The sequence below is a fragment of the Eleutherodactylus coqui genome, chromosome 1, assembly GCF_035609145.1.
Source record: "Eleutherodactylus coqui strain aEleCoq1 chromosome 1, aEleCoq1.hap1, whole genome shotgun sequence".
Classification (NCBI taxonomy): domain Eukaryota; kingdom Metazoa; phylum Chordata; class Amphibia; order Anura; family Eleutherodactylidae; genus Eleutherodactylus; species Eleutherodactylus coqui.
The window spans coordinates 55,005,041-55,027,595 of NC_089837.1; the positions used below are offsets into that span (position 1 = coordinate 55,005,041).

The following is a 22,555-nucleotide window of genomic DNA, read 5'->3' on the forward strand; positions in this document are numbered from 1 at the left end:
TTATTGCTTAATCATCCAGCCTTGCCGATTTTGGTAATGTCAGCTGACTCTCGAATGTATATGGGGCTGCTCAAATTTCCACTGACATAGGATGTCGGAAAAAAAGATTGGGGAAGTTGAATTTCAACCCTCTATCCTTTAGTTCCCCAGGAGATAAGTTGGCGCCAGAGCTGTCTGGCTGTGGCTTACCTCCCAAACAATAGTTTATTAAGGGTATATGGGCACCTTAGCCCTTTAGAAACTATATTTGGGGAGTAAACAAAAGGTAATTTTGGTAACGTTGGATGGATGTGGGTTTTAGTATCACCGTTTTTAGTTTTCAAGCTCACGCTATGAAAATATTGGACACCAGTTGAAGAGGCACATTGTTAGGTTATTATTTTACAGCACTAATTACTTACATTCTTACATTGTAGTGTGGGTGTACAGAAATACCATTGAGGTAGTCACACCCAAAATCTGCCCACGTTGACTTGTTTCCCGACAACAGGTGAAATATCTACACCACGATTTATGTTTTCGCTTGGGATCACATGGAATTTCGGGGTCAGTGATGAAAGATGACCAAGCTGCTGCAAAGTGATTAGTGGCTGTCTAAGGGTATACACATTAATGCTGTTTTTGTTGTAGTTGTCGAGCGTAGACAGGTTTTTTTTTTTAAATCCCAATGTTTTTATGAAAATCACAGAAAAAAATCATCAACGTGACAACAAAACCGGCACCTACGAATACAACATAACTGCCCTGCTGTAGATCCGCCTACAGAGCACTTCTTATAGCACCATCAAAGTTTTTATCTGACTGTGGACCCTAAAAGCATTGATAGAGGTACTTTTACACCCCTCTCCCCTGCCTATTCTTAGTGCTCTCAGCACTTTTGCATTGGCAAAACTGCTGATAGGAGTCTCTTTAAAGCCTATATGGCTGCTACGCTTCTGCACTATAAATTCCATATGAATCCAACAGCCAAAGCCCCTCTGTATGAAATCTGGGGGCATACAGATATACACTAGGCCCCATCGACTTAATCCAGGACATATTACGACTCTATACAGCTTGTTTATAGAAATTAGTCAACTTGACAATTAAAAATGTTGCCCGATTCACCCCCATCTTCTTGTATGTAAACGAGCTCCTACATTCTATAAAATGCTACATACAGCAGTCATGTGACCTAATCGCCTCAGCACCGTGACTAATATTGGTGAATGTGGTCACCCTCAGAACCTCATGATCAGTTACGGTCAACTAAAACCATAACCCTTCCTACTCCATTGATTGCCAGGGCCTTTTCCACATCAATGCAACATCTTATGAACCGAGCCTTACCCTGCCAGTCATCCGAAATTGCATTTAAAACGATTATCAATCAATTTTGGGTCAACCAGTCAGATGGTCGTGTGGTCTCCCATGACCCAAGCCGCTTCACGTGTTGCTTCATGCCGATGATACAGATTAACTACGCTCGCCTTGTCTGCTAGAGGAGCCTGCACCGTGACAGCCATAATTCCCTCCCTTGATCCGCAGTAACAAATGCTGCCTCTCAGCGCCCCCAGCAGACGATAAATCACACGGACCTGACACAATAGCATTTTAAACTTGTCTTATCAAAAAAAAAAACCCAGATTAAACACGGGACTCCCCCCACAGCTTATTTTCTCGGAGATTAACTTTTCAGTATTCGATCAATATTATAAATGATGCTCCTGCCGGCTGATTCAGCGCACATGTTGGAAGAGCCGCCGCCTTTGTAGTCTTCTTATGGCGCAGAATTCCTCTCCGTTATCCGATCGGACCGTGAGTGACAAGTGTTCGGTGATTACCCACTCCACCATCAGTTGGCTTTTTTTTTTTTATACGTTGTTACCTTCCCTCCCAACCCGAATTTTTTGCTTTAAAAGTCAGAGACAGCGAGGGGAGTCTTGTCGTCTGTCCTTGTTTTAAGGGTCTTATCTCAGGCTCCTAACCACATCTGAAGCTCCTTGCTCATTATGAATTTCATGGCAGCGGATTTACTGAAAGTGTTTCCATATGTTGCTTCCTAATATATCTCGTCCTTTCCCCCCCTCCCTTCTCATTCTCCGAGCGGAATAAGAACGCACGCACGCTGGCTGGAAATGACTGCAGGATGTGACAGAGCAGTCACATGGCCACATTGGCACTGTGTGTGGGCTCTCCCAGCTGCCCGAGGACTTAGCTTTTGTAGTATCATGGATCTAGTTTCAAAGTCAAAAAATCCACCCCTCCTCTTCACTTTTTTGCTTTGCCCAAGTTTTCATCGTTCGTAATCAATCTTTCAAGGAGCCCTGCTGATTTCCGCTTAATAAGCATTATCTTGTACTGTATGGAGAAGACTTGGTCGGGAGGCAAAAAGTTTAAAAAAAACTAATCCTTCAAATGGTGGCCTGGATTTATGTCCTATTGAAATTAATATTCTTGGTGTCGAGTTATGACAAGATGCTCTGCATCCTCAACTGCCCCCCAAAAACAGCAGCTGTACTTTATGAAGAGCATCTCAACCCAAAATCCTTCGGGCTGACTAACACGGGTGTATGTGGCCCGTATTATGGGTTTATTATTCACATGCGTAATGGAGCATTGATTTCTATTGAGCCACTCGCACCTATGCTTTTTTTTCAGGTATGTAGTACGTGCATGAAAAAAAATGCAGCCTGCCCCGTTAGGGCTCATACGGGTGTAAGCGTATATATGCTCTCGATTGTAAGATGTATATGCACTATGCAGGGCGCACGATCGCGGGCTATTGTGCCCAGATCAGCGCATTTTACTGTACTTTATTGTGCTGCTGGGACCGCTCACATCGGCGTGGTCCCAACAGACCCATGTTTGAGTCAGCGGGCCAGGCTACTTAGTTGGCGGGTTAGTTGACTTGGTAGGCTGGTCGGCTGACTTAGTAGACAGGTGAGCTGACCTAGTAGGCCCAAGTGGCATCGTTTAACCCTTTCCAAACCACTGTCTGACCTCTAAAGACTTTATGATTTAAGGTGGTACAGCTCCGATGTTGGAAGACCTCCGTCGGGGTTCTCTTACTGTATATTGGCAGCCTCTCTGCTGTCGGAGCCTATCCAACATGTCATCTCATGCAGTACTGGCTACAGCCAGCAGATAGCGCCATTTTATAACAGCAGAATAAGAGTAAGCCCCCTAGGAAAACCGTAATACAAATTGGATTGGAAAGGGTTAACTCACCAAAATTTTGCGTGATTTTGTGCAGACAGAGGCCTTTGTGCGCAATTGTGGGCAAAAGTAGAGAATCTCGTATTTTTTTCAACATGCTCGAAATGCGCTGGACAAAAAACACATGTGAAGGAACCCATTGAAGTCTGTGCGTTCAACCCACTGCGTATTTCGGGCACAGATTTTGCGGCCGAAAATGCACTCATGTGAGGCCGCCCTTATGGTGGGTATTACACGTGTAATATGCACTATTATAGGCTAAGCAAATTAACATATGCAGAAAATACATGCAGACCACACACATGCGTGTGAGTGAGCCCTTAGGATACCTTCACACACAGGGTAGTTGCTGACGGCATTACGCAAATGAAATCCCTCAGTAGTTCCGCTGGAAAGCCAAATCCACTTGGTGCAGCTTTGTCTGCTGTTTTTGAAGTGGATCTGCTGCAGGATTTGCCCCTTATATTTCAAGGGTTGAATTCCGCAGCCTAAGTCCACAACATAAATAGACACGCTGGAGATTTCGAATCCGCCAAGGCTCCGAATGCCCACTTTAAAAGTTTTAGCCATTCCCTTACTTTTCAAAAAGTTTGAGTTGATGATTAAAGGGGAACTCCAGCAAAAAAGCGGGATTTTCCATCTTGGTTACTCAATAAGGAGTCAGTCAGACGCCCAATTAAGTTATTTCTGTTATCACTGTTTTGCTAAGCTGCAGGTCAAGAATGTTGAAGTTGCCATTAATAATAGAAGATGCATCACCGCACCCTTGTGGAGGCTGGATTTAGTCATTTCTGATTCTGTAGCTTATATTTATATATAACACAAACACAGCGCCTCCAGGCTACGGGCGCATTAACGTATTGCCGGGTTGTGTGCGGTCTGCGTATGGATTTTTCTCGTACGCGATACGCGGTGCTGAAAGCCCATTGATTCCCATTGGACCACTCATACCTGCGCCCAGAAAAGCCTGAGGTTTCATATGAGCATATTGTACACATCTATAACACGGATCCATATACGGAAGTGTTATAGATGACGTTACTGGCATCAGTATTTGATACGTTTTTGCTTTCGTATTCGCTGTCATTGGTTTTATTTTCTACTGGACAAATAGTGATCTGTATTTGCACAACAGAAAATAATGGCAGGCGAAAACTGACACAAAAAACGTTAAAAACATGGCCATGCGAATAGATACATAGATTTACTTCATATTACGATACGCAAAACACGGACCAAAGCACTTTACTAATTAAACTGGATTGAAATCTATAGGAGCATGCTTGAATGTTTTCTGGTGCACTCAAATATGCAGGGCATGCGCATGCAAAAAATGCAGTAAGATGCACACACATGCGCGCAAAAATGCAAATGAGTGGCCAAAAGGGGAACACCCCTTTAAGGAAGACCTCTCACTTTACAGGTCTGTTTTAGTAAATAGTAAATACTTGCATTGAAGTTCGGGGAGCCTCTTTTCATACCCAGCCAGTTCCCCGCTCCTGCAGTATCCCCCGGTGCACCACCAGCTGCATTTTTCTCATAAGGGTGTGCACAAATCCCCATTCATCTCTATGGGAGTACGTACAGCCTCCTGAAAAGAGTCAAGCTGGCGGAGCGCGAGCTGACTTCACTGGGGGTGACTGCAGGAGCTGTCAAAGAGGCTCTTCAGGCTTTACGTCACCTAAACTATGAACACCGTAACTTATTTTACGGTGCTTAGAGTTGGTAACAGGTTACTTTTAAAGGGGACCCCAGAATAAAAAAAATATTTTAAATAGTGGCCTATGAGACTATTGTGTAGCCTCCCCCTCAATTAAAGCTTCAGCTAGAACTGGGCTCTGTTCACACTACCGCCATGGCTTCTTTCCATTAAACGCACAGATTTCTACTACATCTTCCCATTGAATCAGTGTACATATATTTTTCTACCGTGTGAACCTACCTTGAATTCTGCATTTTTTCCGTGTGGAAAACCGTCAGCATTTGCGCTACGTGTGAACATACCCTTGGTCGGTACGGGGACCCTTTCTCTTTCTCCCAGTAGACTTTTTTTTGCCTTTGTTAGTTTCTAGGTGTCTCCTGCGGTTTGAGGGGGTCTAAAAAGTTACAAAAGAGCCCAGCAGTCCTATAAATGACTATTGGGGTTTCCCATATATGTCCTGCATGGAGGACAAGGAGCTGGCTTCCACGTTCAGTCGACTGGTAGACGTCTCAGCTCCTTGTGAGAACCTCGTCTTGTGATTCTGTGCAGTTGAAGCCATTATGTTGAACAAATATTTGATCACAGAACGTCTGTAACTCAGCGTTCTGGGGCTCTGATGTCACCGTGGGCCGCGTTTATCAACGCACTGTAAGCAAATATCACTTTACTAACCCTAGGCAAAACTGTAAATATTATTCTGTGGCTAGATAGAGCAAATAGCTTGAGAGCCTCCGCTTCTCCGTGCACGGACCAGGCTGACCTTTACAGCCGCCATACAATGTTTATTACCTCGGCTCATGTCAGGGAGTCTTCAATGAAATTTCTTGGTTACTCGAGAACAGAGTTTGTTTATGGTGTTTACTCGGAGTTTGTAAATAATGATCATCTCCTATTTCCTGTTCTAAGTCATGGCCTATATAAGCCTCCCTGCGCCAACTTGGCGCTCTCCGCAAGGAGGAACTTTCTTCCCCCTGTTCTAAGACTTTAAATCTTCCTATCTGATTTATAGAGGCACAGTTTTTTTTAGCTTCTTAACTGCAGTTTTACCCAAGAAGTCCATAGCCTTCACCATTCATGATGGGCAGATGTATCAAAACAAAAGTTGGCATAGACATGGGCACCTGCTCAATCTCAGCCCCTAGATGTGGTGATGAGACATATAGAACCATGTTCTATTCATTTTGTAAATCTTAGAAATTTTTTTATAGCTTTATTCAGTTAAAGGTGGTTGTCCAGTTGTAAATTATTGATTACGTATCTTCAGGATAAGTAATCAACAGTAGATCGGCAGGGGTCCTCCACCTGGGACCATCTCTGATCAGCTGTTCTCTGGGCAGATGTACTTGTGCACTGTGCTGATTTCTACAAGAAGTAGACAGCTCTGTTCTCCTTGCAGTGGCCCATCTTGGTATTACAGGCATTGCAATGAATGGAAATTTGGCTACATCCCTGACAAGCCATGCCTCCTTTTCGAGACAGAAACATAGAGCGACGTGCCTATTGAAATGTCTCAAAATGTTTGCACAATCGAGGCTGGCACTAACTTTTGCGACTTTTTCATGTCAAAAACCTGCAATAAATCTCCCCCCAATGTTCACAAACTCTCTGCTCTGCTCCAGCCCTCTTTTACATATTCATAAGCTGTTTAGGTCTGAAAATCTGATTAATATGGTGGTAAAAGAAAGAATCCTATGGTTTGAGTATTGCCAAGCCTTCTTTGCCCCTACTCAGCCTGTGTATACCTTGTAACCAATCTCTCTCCATTGCCATTCAGGTCAGAACTAGGCTGGCGCGCTGTCAGCTTGGCATTAGTCGTACCGCGTCCTTTGCCATCGCAGCTTGCGCTCTTAAGCAACTTTTTCCAAAAAGGAAGATCCTTCAGTCTTATGCCTGATATTTGTGGCAGCGTCCCCAGTTGTGTACGTGAAACCTAATGCAAGCGTACGTGAAAATGACTGCGTAATAGGCCAGCAAATTAATATAAGGATCATTATATAATTTTGTTGACAAGCCGGCGCAGCGTTCGCTTTACTTCAGCTATTGTAATTGAGAATGAAAGACCAAAGCTTTGCAAAGCAGGGACACATTTGTTCTCCATCACTTTCCCGTAAACCGCATGATTTGGCTAGTAATTGTTACATGAATGGCAAGTGACATTACCTGGCATAAGTGAGTGTGTGTGGAGAACGGTCATGACATGGTTGTTAGGCCTCCGAATTCTGCAGACGACAACAGGTAAAAGGGTAACGGAGAAGAATTAGCCATTGAGAAGCAGACAGACCAAGCTGGAGCCGAGCCAACCCTGAGCCTTTAATGAGACTCCTGCAACAAACTAACTGGAAACACATGCCATTTAATTGTTCCTCGTTTCTGACCGGCGCAATATATTTCGTAGTAAAGGGAAGGTGTTGTAGCTGCAGTTTGAATACTTTAGCGTTTAATTTACTTATTTATTGCCCTTTCAATTGACTTTTTGGGTTACAAGTGAGCGTGGAAAACACAAATATGTGCCATTTACATTTACTGGCTGCAGAGTTGTTCCGCGACTGCCTTATTATACGGTCCTGCGGTCTCCATGGCTTTAACACATTAATCCTACCTGACCCACCTGAGCCGTTCTGAAGCTGTATGTAAAACCTAGCCTGTATGCAGTCACCTCTTATAAAGCAATTACCGGCCCCGTCAACCCTTGAAAATATTTTTATAGTCAATTTTATTAAAAAAGCGACTGACCACGGGCACTTTAACTGACACGTTATTGACTTATTATAGTTTTATAGCGCAGCTTCTCAACCACTGCTATAGGTGTAGTGAGGAAATGCTGCCTGATAAGTAGTGCGAATATAGAAGGTAGCAAAATACAAAAGCGTGATATGAAAGCAGAAACATGTTCTAACCACAGGCATAATAAGGAAATAAGGCAAAATATTAAATAGAATTATGGCGTGTTATAGGAACATCCTGCGAAAAACAAAGGGAGGGGCGGAGCATAACTAAGGGAAGCAAAGAACAACTGAGTAAGGAACCCCTGTGTCATGCTGCACCCCCTCGGGTCATGAACTAGTCAGAGCCGAATTTCATTTTTAGAAAGACTTAATTACTAACATCCAACACCAACACTCATTGTCCAAAACTGTGTGATTGAAACATTGATATATGTAAGTGATTATAATATCAGAGCAAAAGAGTAATTTAATGTGGAGAACTGACCCCTTGAAGTAAGGCTCTAGTATCCTGTTGTACCGCCTCTATCTTGGATACAAGATGTGATACGATGGGGAGGGGGGCATGGAGGCTCTAGTACCCTGTTGTACCGCCTCTATCTGGATACAAGATGTGATAAGGGTGGGCATCGAGGCTCTAGTACCTTGTTGTACCAACTCTAGCTTGGATACAAGATGTGATACGGTGGGGAGGGGGGCATGGAGGCTCTAGTACCTTGTTGTACCACCTCTAGCTTGGATACAAGATGTGATAAGGGTGGGCATCGAGGCTCTAGTACCTTGTTGTACCAACTCTAGCTTGGATACAAGATGTGATACGGTGGGGAGGGGGGCATGGAGGCTCTAGTAACGCCTCTAGCTTGGATACAAGATATGATATGGTGCGGCATGGAGGCTCTAGTACCCTGTTCTGCCACCTCTAGCTTGGATACAAGATGTGATATGGGTGGGTATGGGGACTCTAGTACCCTATTGTACCCCGTTTAGCTTGTATACAAGATGTGTTACTGGGATGCATCGAGGCTCTAGTACCCTGTTGTACCACCCCTAGTTTGGATGCAAGATGGGATACGGGGGGGGGGGGGGGGGATGTTGGCTCTAGTACCCTATTGTACCTCCTCTAGCTTGGATACAAGATGTGATATGGGAGGGGGGGCATGGAGGCTTTAGTACCCTGTTGTACCGCCTGTAAAATGGGCAAGCATGCGGGTTCTAGTATCGTGTTGTACCACCTCTGGCTTGAATGCAAGATGTGATACAAGGGGCATGGAGGCTCTAGTACCCTCTTGTACCTCCTCTAGCTTGGATACAAGATGTAATACAAGCGGGCATGGAGGCTCTAGTACCCTGTTGTACCATCTGTAGTTTGGATACAAGATGTGATACAGTGGGGATGGGGGCATGAAGGCTCTACTACCCTTTTGTACTGCCTCTAGTTTGGATACAAGATGTGATATGGGTGGGCATGGAGGCTCTATGACCTATTGACCTATTGTGTGATGCTCAGTGTTGAGGTTTGATGGTCAATTTTAGGAACAATTCATGCACCTTTATTTTTATCTACCACTGAATTTTACTCATCTTGAAGTTCTCTACATAATTTGTTTTTTTCCCAAAATCTGATCAAATCAACCCTCTGGTTTCAGAACAAAATTCTGTCTAAGACAATAGGTCTGAAGCTGTTTTTTATGCTGCTCCTCTTACCTGTTGATCAAGGGACCCGTATTCTGCTGCCAAAATGCAATTTTCTAGCTACCTACTGCACACTGCACTCTCTGATTGGCCGGTGCTGATCATGTGAGCAGCTCTGGCCAATCAGAAAGCAGGTATAGTGCATGGGGATTAGGTAGCCTGAAGATTGCGTTTGCCATTTTGTCTAAAAACGGGACCTGGACTGGCAGACTGAAGGGACAACAAAGAAGAAGCACTGCAGTTAATAATACCTCTTGTGATCCAGAATTTTATCCTGAAACAGGAGGGTTGCCTTAATAAGGTCCTGTAAAAGGTCTTGAACTTGATGATGTTTGTGTCTTTTTCAATTTTATCAATAAATTACTACTATTCACTCACATATGATGTGGTTTAACTGCAGCCGTGTTGCTATTCTCCTTCACTGCTATCAGCACAGTACCTATGTTAATTGCGCCGCCCTAGTGGACAATGCAATATTATTATCAATGACCTGCTGGTATTTACACCTTATTGTTCCCTTTTCTAATCCACAACTGAAGTGTACTCCTCTGAGAGGTTTTTCATAAAAATCTAATTGATACCATACCATAGGATAACAGATTGAACACAATGGACTTTTGTATCCTTTTTTAGCTTTGTTGTTATAAACACATTTAACATTATTATTGAGTGTGACTTACAGTATGCGTTTTATAATGAGACCTTATCTTTTTCTATCCTTTTTAGGTGCCTCGGAGTTGGGTCCATTCTCTGATCCCAGGCAGTTTACAAGTATTTCTTCACTAACGGAAAGTCGCTTCTCAAACCCGCGAATGCACTATCCTGCCACATTTACATACTCTCCTCCGGTCACCTCAGGGATGTCACTGGGTATGTCAGCAACCACTCACTATCATACGTATCTACCACCTCCGTATCCTGGCTCCACCCAGAACCAAAGTGGACCCTTCCAAACCAGCAGCACTCCCTATCTTTACTATGGTACATCATCTGGATCCTACCAATTTCCCATGGTTCCAGGGGGTGATCGTTCTCCTTCTAGAATGCTTCCTCCTTGTACTACAGCCAACGGTAATACGTTGCTCAACCCCAATTTGGGCAGCCAGAATGATGGCGTGGATGCGGATGGCAGTCATAGCAGTTCCCCAACTGTTTTAAATTCTAGCGGTCGAATGGATGAGTCAGTATGGAGGCCATATTGATCCCACCTCCACTCCTGTCGCCATGTTATTCCTAAGACTAATCAAAAACATATGAAAGTGCCTTAAAAAAATTCAAGAAAATGCCTTTTCATACGGTGTCATATGCTTTTTTTTACTCCAAGACTATGTTGCAATAGAACTTTATGATCAATAACTACCGCTATCGTTTTTATAAAAAAAGATGGCTAGAAGCACACTTTGCCTTAAAACTATTTTTCTCTTATTATATTTATATTGAACAAAAGACATTCCAAAGAGAATAGTTAAAGAGAAACTCAAGTTATTATTGTATCTCAAGGGGGAAAGAAAGAAGAAGAATATGTAGGAATCTAAGAAGACTTATTCATTCCAATGCTAAAAATATCAAAAAATGCTATAAAACATTGTGCCTTATTTACAGGAAAAAAGGGAAAACCTCAAATGCATCAAGAAGCTGCACAAAAGATATACATGATGATCAAAATGTGTCCAGAATTGAATTTTGTGATGGTACAGACTTGGAACAATGCAAAATGCACTTCTCTCGAAATTTTTAATTTCGCATTTTACAATTTTTAACCAAAAAAAAAAAAGAAAAGAAGAAAAATATTGTACGAGCAAAAATATTTTTCCTATGCAACAGCAAATGTAACAATATTAGCTCAAAGGGTATGAATTTTATTGTTTTTTTTTTTATTTTTAATTTATCGGTATGTGTAAACTTTTTGTTTTTCCTTTTTGTTTTCTGTTTTGAATCATCTTAAATGTTTTTTTTTCTCTTTTAATTTATAATTATTTAATAATATTTGGACCCGCAAGTGTTTCTTTATGTAAAAAATTGTGTAGACAGGTCCCTAAACATATATTTTTTAAGTTTTTACAATTTCACATAAACATAAATTCCTCCCAAACAAAACGATTATACGTCCTGGTAGAAATTTAAAATGATTAATGTACCCGGTATGCACTGTGGAAGCGGATATTTGATAGGTTTAACTGAAGGAAGCTTTATGGAGACCCAAAGCTCATTGTTTGTTTCCTTGTCTATAGGCTAGGAACTAGAGATGAGCGAGCACGCTCGTTTAAGGCTGATGGTCGAGCGAGCATCAGTATTTTCGAGTAACTGATTACTCGTCCGAGCACCATGCTCTACTAGGGTTACCTTTGGGGGCAATTTCTTTCATCTAAATTCATGTATTCTGGGCTACAAAAATTAGCTTTGCAATAGGGTTTCATTAAAAATTTTGCACTGTTTGCCTTCTGCAGCTTCTACATATGACTGTATACAGTAGTTGCAGACTGACTTTCCCTTCGGATCTAATTGAGGGGCATTTAGGCGGAACATTTATTGTTCCAAAAATTATTCAAATGAACGAAAGGGAATGATAATCAATCAGTTTAATGGCAAGCCAACTGAATGACAAACAAGAACCATATGCTTCTCATTTGTCAGTTTCAGACGGCATAAAAATCCTTATCGGCTCGTTGGCTTCTCCTTGCATTTAAACACTGATCATTTCAAACAGGAATGTGAAACGCTAAACGAGAAGTGAACGATTCCCAACAATGATCGCGAACATGACATCACCAGCTCGATTGCCAACAATGATCGCGAACATGACATCACCAGCTCGATTGCCAACAATGATCGCGAACATGACATCACCAGCTCGATTGCCAACAATGATCGCGAACATGACATCACCAGCTCGATTGCCAACAATGATCGCGAACATGACATCACCAGCTCGATTGCCAACAATGATCGCGAACATGACATCACCAGCTCGATTGCTCCAGCAAATGAGAATTGTGAGGTTCTTTTTTGGTGTAAAAGGGACATTAATTTGTCAGCCCTTATCTCTGTTCTCCTTCATGTTCTTATCAACTAAATGATGGCCTCAACAAGGTTTATCTTCTTGTGGTCATAAATTAGCTGATAAGAACATTCAGCTGAAGTCAAATAAGGACTGCAAACTAAAGGTGCCTTTATACAGAACAGTTGTCAGGTGTGTAGGTTTTCACGCAGGAGCGATAGTGAATGGAGATGGAGTGTGCCAGAGATCTTACAGCCGCCCAAAGAATACATGATGCCTGTTTACACCAGCAACTAATGAGTAATTTCACCCTCTTCGTGGTTGTGTGCTCGAGGTACAATTATGACCAAAAAATTGCTGCTTCTAGCTATTATTCGAGCGATAATCACTCCATATAAAAGTACTCTAAGGGCTCAGTCACACGGGCGCATCGGCACCCGTGTTACTGCAGGAGGGAGACAGCCGTACCTCAAGACGGACGTCTCTCTGCAGCGCTGGGAGAAAGAACATGTGACCGGCTTCATTGCCGGTCATGTGTTCTTTCTTCAACACTGCAGAGAGACGTCCGTCTTGAAGTACTACCGTCTTCTTCCTGCAGTAAGGGCTCAGTCACACGGGCGCATCGGCGCTTGTGTACGGGTGCCGATGCGCCCGTGTGACTGAGCCCTAAGCCATTAGTCAAGGACAATGACAGATCTGAAGGAAAAGTCAGTCTGCAGTTACCATATAAGGTGATACATAGACGTGAACTCCAAATGCTGAAAGAGTTTTAAAGGGGCATTCTAATCTCGGCTTTAAGTTGGCTGTGATGGGAAAACCGGGCCGTACTATTTGGACCATCTGTTAAAAAGAGCGGAGCGCTGTGCTCCATGCTCCAAGTCAATCCAATGAGAGCCATGGAAACAACACTGAACTAAGAGCGCAACTCTTTCTGTAGGCTCTAGCCAGTGGTTTCCCATCTCAGCTATGAAAAACCAAGATGGGAATACCCTTTTAATGAAACTCTATTGCAAAAATGATTTAACCCAAAATACATGTATTTAAGTAAAAAGCAGTGCCCCCAAACGTGTCCATAGCCTTTAAGCTACACATCTAGGTGCAATATTGGCGTATTATCTTACTTGCAACCCATTGATTTGCATTGCATTGGATACATCGGAGAGTGTGACAGTGTCCTATTGATCCAAATTAAAGTCTGAGCAGCCAGTAATGGGCAAGTTGCTCCATCACTTTGCCAACATTTTCACAATTGGACCATGATTGATAGCATGCAGTCCAAGCCTAGCGGTTCTACTCATCAGATGCCCGCTTCCATTGTATGTAGACATCAGGTATTTATGAATGAATCTGGTATGATTTTGTGCCTTTTTTAATCCGTGCCTCTTTCTATTGAACCTATGGAGTTCTGTTCTGAAATGTAATATACCAGGGGTATCCTTCCAATGTGCTTGTAATGCGTCATAAAATGACAAAGTACATTTAAAACTTTTTTAGCTACAGGTATATACTGAAATGATGATGTAGCAATGAGCAAATGAATTAGCTAAAAAGCTTTAAAGCAACTTTAAAGCTATGGGCACTATATTTTGTATCTAAATTATATCACGGTCACTTAAAAAAATGCACTGCGACCTTTGCTATGATTTCTGTCTTGCACTTCTCAGTTCCAAAATTTGTTATTTTCTTAAAACGTTAAGATGATCGGGCAGGTCTGTATAAAAGGTGCATGCACTTAATGTTATTTCACATATTAGCACTGATGCCTCAAAATCTCATAATGTTCTCTTTCTTTGAGTGTTACGTCAATAGAAATACAACATGGGAGGATTATCAAAAAATTTGTGTAAAAGAAAAATGGACCATAGCCATGTCCCGGTGTAAGTGCCCAATATGGGAAACACCATTGGTTAGATTTGCACTTGATTTTATAACCCTTCCCCAATGTATCCTAGAAGATTGTGCCTCTTGTTCTATAGTACCAACGATATTGTCTATAAGTGGGCAGCTGCCATGGGCACCCCCTCTTTAGGGGTTTCCAATCCGAGCCAAGACCTGATAATTGTGTAAGTGTCAACATGAAACAACCCTCACAGTGATAATATGCCGTGTTACGTGTGCCTTAATGACATCAATGCCTTGTTTGTGGTGGTGTCTCCTCTATGGTAGAGCCGGCTCTGCCTAATATTTGTTTTAAGAGTTTTTGTTTATTTCTTGCACTTGGCCCAAAATGATTTCAAACTTTAACAATTAATGACCCTTATAGCCATAACTAGCCCAATTTTCAATAACGATAATCATTTTTGGTTTCCTACATTCATAATAAGGAATTGCTAAACCACAACAGCAGATTTCAAGTTGGCTTTAGGGCAAGAGTTCTCAAATTTTTTCCACTGGCAGTGTCTTCCAAAAACACTTTTGGTGGGAACACGTATAGTGTATTGCTCAGTCCTGCTCTGCTCTAATGTTGCTCCAAGGTTGTTCCAGCGTTGGCCATAGACAGCCAGATCCCTCCATGAATTTTCCAAGCATTGTCTAAATGCTTCACAGATCTTTTGAGTGGTCGTAATGACCTCCATGATTGTTGGAAGGGCTCATCCTCTTCATTGACCAATGATCAAGTGGCCACAAAAGTTGAGCTTTGTGTAAGCAGCTTTAGCAGCCAAAGATACTGTTTTGTTTTATGGGTCACAGCTTATACAAAGTTTAATCAAACCTTGGCCCATTTTCAGTTTCTTTTGCTATCCCAGGTTTTGGTTACTCGAAATTAGTGGGTTCGGATGACATTTATCCAGCGTGTTCGCCTGCCTTAAGATAAAAATTGTAGATATTGAATTTCATCTTAGTCAATCTTGTTGCTCGCCCTGAGGTAAATGGTAGCAGCGTTGTCTGATAGCCACTTGTTTTCCCCACGGTTAATAAAAACACAAGAAAACGGACCCATCCTTTTGATCAGCCTGGAGTTAAACCACCACCAGAGCTGTGTGGCAGCATATTTCTCCAGTCACTCCATGGAAAACACATGAATGCTCGGCCGAACTGAGGGTTCACGTGTTTGGGGGACTCAATAGATATAGCTATCGGTCAAATGAGTATTCGGCTCACAGCTATGAAAGGTGTATTGGCACCTTTATTGGGGGGATTAGTTGGCCAATGACTATTTGATTCACTGCTGTTTTAGATCTGTGGCCAGCTTAAGCCGTATGCACTTTGAATAAATAGACCCTGCCTTATATATCCTGCTTGAAAAGCAAATAAGTCTTTCATGTGGGTATTTATAGTCATTATTTACATTTTGTTGAATTGGTTTTTCTGTAGCACTTATTAAAGCACAATTAAGATATATCAGGAACAACCTACATTCCACCTGGATCTACCTAAAAGCCATCAACTGATCATAACATTCCCACATTTCTAGTGAAATTCGCAATTTTTTAGATAAACTTTGCCTCATTTAATGGCCAACATCCAAGGAATCCTATCAAATTCACAATAATAATAAAAGTTAATTCCGGTACAACCGGTCTAAGTGCTGGGGACTGAGATGGTCCTTGTTTCTATGCATTGATGTCATGATACTTTCAGCTTAAAGGAATCACCCAGTTTATCGAACCCTATAAGGGAATTTTGAGGTAATAAATAAGTCCTCTGTTCAAAATACTCATCTCTTGGCCAAAGTAAAGAGCGGCTATAAAGATTGTTTCTCGCTATTGCACAGACAACCCATTGATATGAATAGGCTCGGTGTAATGCTTCATTTTGCCTGTGGTGGCACTGCAGGGAAATGGAACACTTACTGCCAGGTAACTTTCCAGCGACTACAGCTGGAGTTTTCAGCAGGGAGACATTTGGTGATGAGCATATTGTCAAGGGACCATTCTAATAAGTAGGGATTGTCCAAAGCAGAAAACCCTGTTAAAAGCAGCAATGCAGCTATGTCTAGGGGGGCACAAGAGGAAGAGAATCAAAGAGCACCAAAGAGAGAACTCTTGTGCCATATTGCACCCCTAAAAGCTCCTAGGCATACCACAGTATCAATTTCACCTTGAGAGTTCCTTTAAGAATTTTTTTCCATACTTTTTTGTAACTCAACTCCTTGTTAAAATCATCTTTAATACAGAAACTCTGTGTCTGTTTGTAGCGATCATTTTACTGTGTCTGTTCTCAGGAAGCCAAAAATACTCAGATAAGTGTCAATTTTACATTCCAAAAAGGTTGGTAGAACCCATGGAAACTCCTAAACCAAGCAGTCACTCGGTGCCTATGTTTGATGTTATGTTTTATCTAGTACACGGTACGATCGGTACAAATTTTTATCTATGCTGAAGTTTGAAATATTTGGATATTTCATGTTTACAAAGGTCTGTGTTTTTTTTTTATCTTTTGTACTTATTTTTGTATAAAATAGCACATATCGGCCAAAAATACGATGATGGAATTTTTGAAAAACATTATTTTTAATTAAATTCGCTTAGTTACTACGGTGACATTCAATCCTAATTTCCCAATATTTCCTGAAACCAGAATACTTGCATTGTCTTGTACATAGAAGCTTCTGTTCCATTCGGCAAGTTATATTTGCTTTACCTGCACATGTTTTATGTTGTATTTTTCATGTGTCTGCTTTGCATCTCTGGAAACGTTTACTATCATATGAAAAGGGACTTTTTTTCTTTAATATTATTTTTTTTGGCGTCTGTAAATGATATTTTGTTGCGCTGCACCTGATTATTATTATTGTTATTATTATAAGTGGATGTTTGAATTTTATTTCCAATAAATTTCTTTTTGATAAAATTTGCTGTCTGGACTTTGAATGCGGAAGAAACTTTGAGAAATCTTTTATGTCTGAAATACAGTTTTATATAGATAGATAGATATGAGATAGATAGATAGATAGATAGATAGATGTGAGATAGATAGATAGATATTAGATAGATAGATACATAGATACATAGATAGATATGAGATAGATAGATATGAGATGGATATGAAATAGATATGAGATAGATGGTTATGTGATAGATAGATAGATATGAGATAAATAGATAGATAGATATGAGATCGATAGATAGATATGAGATAGATAGATAGATAGATGTGAGATAGATAGATAGATAGATAGATAGATAGATAGATAGATGTGAGATAGATAGATAGATGTGAGATAGATAGATAGATAGATAGATAGATAGATAGATGTGAGATAGATAGATAGATGTGAGATAGATAGATAGATATGAGATAGATAGATAGATAGATAGATATGAAATAGATATGAGATAGATGGTTATGTGATAGATAGATAGATAGACATGAGATAAATAGATAGATAGATATGAGATCGATAGATAGATATGAGATAGATAGATAGATAGATGTGAGATAGATAGATAGATAGATGTGAGATAGATAGATAGATGTGAGATAGATAGATAGATAGATAGATAGATGTGAGATAGATAGATAGATGTGAGATAGATAGATAGATAGATAGATATGAAATAGATATGAGATAGATGGTTATGTGATAGATAGATAGATAGACATGAGATAAATAGATAGATAGATATGAGATCGATAGATAGATATGAGATCGATAGATAGATAGATATGAGATAGAAGGATATGAGAGAGATAGATAGATAGATAAATAAATAGATAGGAGATAAATAAATATAAGAAATAGATATAAAATAAAGATAGATATATGATAGATAGATATGAGATACATAAATGTAAGAGATAGATAGAGAGAGAGATAGATAGATAGATAGATAGATAGATAGATAGATAGATAGATAGATATGAGATAGAAGGATTCCGGGTTCCAATCTGACCAAGGACAACATCTTCAGGGAGTTTGTATGTTTTCCCTATGTATGCATGATTTTCCTCCCCTACTTCAAAAATATACTGGCATTCCAAGCGCTGGCTTAAGTAAAGTTTGTGCCAGCATCTGATCTTCTGCACCAGATTGAACTCCACGCCAGCTATGAGTTTGCATAGGTTTCAGTTATGATTTCTACCTTCTGACGTAAATTATAGTAAATCTGATGAGCTCACAAGACTACACTCTACTTTTGACAAGTTCCACGCACTTTACGAAAATTGCCAGAAATCTGACATACTAGATTAAAGAAATATTCCCCACTGATAGGATAAACTGCAATAGGGAATTAAGATTGTAAACCGATGAGGGCTCACAATATGTCCAGCACTGCGGAATATATAAGCAAAACAAAAATCTGAAATAGATATCCAGTATAGAATAATCTAGAATTTCAGATAATCTGGCACACATTTTCAACACAGAACTACATGATGATTTGGAATGTTCAAAAAAACTGGATCCAGAAGATTGGGGAAAGACAACTAATTATTGACATCCAAAAGAACTGCATGATGCTTTCTAATTGCACCAAGAGTAGAAACAGACGACTGAGCAGAGAAATCCAATAATAATTAGAAAAAAAGAAGGGATATGATGTTATGGCGCCATTCTTCAAGTAATACTCAGACATTGCCAAAAAAACACAAGAAAGTATTCACAGGCACTTGGACCTAAATAAAATGCATTTTATTACTCAAAAAGCCACTATTGGGATATCCTGAATAATGACATCACCACAGAAGAGACTGTTTAATGTGCATCTTTTTGTACCACACTGATTGCAGTGATGTGTCTGCTGTGTGGATCTGTGCAGTAGTTTGGGGGAAACTTACATTTTATCAGTAGCAGTACAAATGGAGAGGACTACTTGAAGTAGTCCTGGATATTCATGAGTTGCAGGCAGCTCCACCCATCCCTGCCCTCCAGTCACTGATTGATTGACTGCCTACTACTGTGCATAGTAACAGCAGCCAATCATTGCTTGTAGAGCGGGGTGGGTGTGGATAGTCTGTAGCTCATAAATATGAAAGACTAGTTCTGTGTCTGAGTGCTGCTAATAAAATGCAAGTTTCTACAAAACTACTGCACAGATCTACACAGTAGAATCATCACTTTAATCAGCGTTACAGGCACTGCCTTATGGTGATCTCAGAGAGGGCTGCAAGATCATGGTGACATTTTCCCTCTAAACCAGGGGTGTCAAACTCATTTTCACCCAGAACTACATCAGACCTACTGTATGGTTGCCTTCAAAGGGCCGATTGTAAATGTAAGGCTGCACAGTAAGGGATTGTTCACATAAGAGTATTTGTGCAGCGTATTATGAGTGCAATACGCAGTGAATAGAACCCATTGATTTCAATGGGTTCGTTCACATGACTGTATTTTTTCATGCATTATGCTCAGTGGCAATTGTGTACCCCATATTGACTCCAGTAGTAAAAGTGTCTCCATAAATTGGCCCCACGGGTAATTAGTGACCCCCATAGTAATAATAGCGACCTCCCTACTGGCCTCTGGCTGGGCAGCATCCCTACAGGCATTCCACTCATGCAACCTGCAGGTCCGGTCCAGCGGCGGTTCAGTCTGTGATTGGTAACCTGCCCTATTATTGTCTGCGTTGCGCACAGGACAGCTGGCAGCCAGGTTTGGCCTACGGCCTTGTGTATGACGTGTGCTCTAAATGTATCCTTCATAATGCACGATCATATGATTACAAAAATACAAGATCTTAAAGTGCAAAGGACTAAGCTGGATATCTTGATTTTTTTCAAAATCCCAATTCATAACTACTACTGTCATCCAACATTGCATCAATGGATAAAATGAATGTCACAATCCTTAAAGGGGTTGTCCCGCGCCGAAACGGGGTTTTTTTTTTTCACCCCCCCCCCCCCCCCCCCGTTCGGCGCGAGACAACCCCGATGCAGGGAAGTAAAGAAAGTTTACCGGAGCGCTTACCTTAATCCCCGCGCTCCGGTGACTTCAATACTTACCGCTGAAGATGGCCGCCGGGATCCTCTGTCTTCGTGGACCGCAGCTCTTCTGTGCGGTCCACTGCCGATTCCAGCCTCCTGATTGGCTGGAATCGGCACGTGACGGGGCGGAGCTACACGGAGCCGCTCTCTGGCACGAGCGGCTCCATAGAAGACTGCTGAAGACCCGGACTGCGCAAGCGCGGCTAATTTGGCCATCGGAGGCCAAAAATTAGTCGGCACCATGGAGACGAGGACGCTAGCAACGGAGCAGGTAAGTAAAAAACTTTTTATAACTTCTGTATGGCTCATAATTAATGCACAATGTATATTACAAAGTGCATTATTATGGCCATACAGAAGTGTATAGACCCACTTGCTGCCTCGGGACAACCCCTTTAAGTGTAGATCAGGCTGCGGTTCAGGCTACTTAGGAATATGATTAGGAATCCATGTCACATCACATCCATTCATCCATAATTATACTCACCTTCACCCCAAAGCAGCGCCCCGTGTAGGAGTATTAGAGAGGGGAAGTTCCTCCCTTCAGTCATGTTGAATATGTAAGACCTTTTCCTATAGTAACTTTCCAGTGCGTAAGATCATTTATTATATAGGTCGTGGAGAACATGACTCTTCCCTGGCCATGAAAAGTGGTGGATTTATCTTAATTTTACCAGTTAAGGCTTTGTTCACACAATGGCATATATTTACATAGACTGGCATTTCATTCTTATAAACTTTGGGTGTTTCTAAGTGGACTAAATATTTCAAAGGGCGCAAGCCTCTTATTACATTTGTTGCATCTAGGGGAACTCCTTGCACCAAGCTGAAACATATGCCAGCTACAAGGTGGTGTAGGTTTTAGCTATAATTTACCTAAAGTGTAATGGAAGGCATCGCTCCCACTGATTTCAATGGGAACAATGCCTTCCTATTACACTTCTGGCTCTGAATACTGAGGCTAAATCAGGCTACTTAGGAATATGATTAGGAATCCATGTCACATCACATCCATTCATCCAATAGGGCATCCAAGTTATCAACATAGGTATTCCCTTACACATATGTCGCAGTTACTCTATATAGCGTGATGATTCCATAAGTTCATCAATATCGTTGATTTCATGATACATGACTGCAGCAATAAAAAATGCTTGGATGGAAATTAGTTTACCAAACCTTAAGTGCAACCATACTTCAGTATATGATCCATAAAGGGAACAATATGAAAGATGCATTTCATTTTAAGGGTATTCGGTGGTGATGTCATTATTCAGGATATCCCAATGGTGTTTCTATCCCACATCTATCTAGTTAGGTATCTCACATCTATCTATCTATCTATCTATCTATCTATCTATCTCATATCTATCTAGTTATTTATCTCTTATCCGCCCAGTTATGTATCTATCCATCTATCTCACATCTATCTATCTATCTATCTATCTATCTATCTATCTATCTATCTATCTATCTATCTCACATGTAGCTAGTTATATATCTATTTCATATCTATCTAGTTATCTATCTATCTATCTATCCATCTATCTCACATCTATCTAGTTATCTATCTCATATCTATCTATCTATTTATCTCACATCTATCTAGTTATCTATCTATCTCATATCTATATATCTATCTATATAGTTATATATCTATCTCGTTATCTATCTATCCATCTATCTCACATCTATCTATCTATCTATCTATCTATCTCATATCTATCTATCTCACATCTATCTATCTATCCCACATCTATCTAGTTAGGTATCTCACTATCTATCTATCTATCTATCTATCTATCTATCTATCTATCTCACATCTATCTAGTTATCTATCTATCCATCTATCTCACATTTATCTATCTATCTATCTATCTATCTATCTCACATCTAGCTAGTTATATATCTATCTCATATCTATCTAGTCATCTATCTAGCTATCTATCCATCTATCTCACATCTATCTACTTATCTATCTCATAGCTATCTATCTCATATCTATCTATCTATCTATCTATCTATCTATCTATCTATCTATCTATCTATCTATCCATCTATCTCACATCTATTTATCTATCTATCTATCTCACATCTAGCTAGTTATATATCTATCTAGTCATCTATCTAGCTATCTATCCATCTATCTCACATCTATCTACTTATCTATCTCATAGCTATCTATCTCATAGCTATCTATCTCATATCTATCTATCTATCTATCCCATCTCTATCTATCTATCTATCTCATATCTATCTATCTATCTATCTATCTATCTATCTATCTATCTATCTATCCCACATCTATCTAGTTAGGTATCTCACATCTATCTAGTTATCTATCTATCTATCTATCTATCTATCTATCTCACA

General features: G+C 40.6%; 1 protein-coding gene across 2 annotated transcripts in view; it reads left to right on the forward strand.

Moving 5' to 3' along the window:
- RUNX2 (RUNX family transcription factor 2) overlaps positions 1 to 12,819 on the forward strand; it is a 155,394-nt gene extending 142,575 nt beyond the window's left edge. For both annotated transcript variants that reach the window (XM_066596231.1, XM_066596240.1), the window contains one exon: positions 10,042 to 12,819. In XM_066596231.1, the coding sequence (XP_066452328.1) occupies positions 10,042 to 10,517 (476 nt within the window). In that variant the 3' untranslated portion in view covers positions 10,518 to 12,819. The remainder of the gene's footprint in view (positions 1 to 10,041) is intronic.
- The last annotated feature ends 9,736 nt before the right edge of the window (positions 12,820 to 22,555 follow it).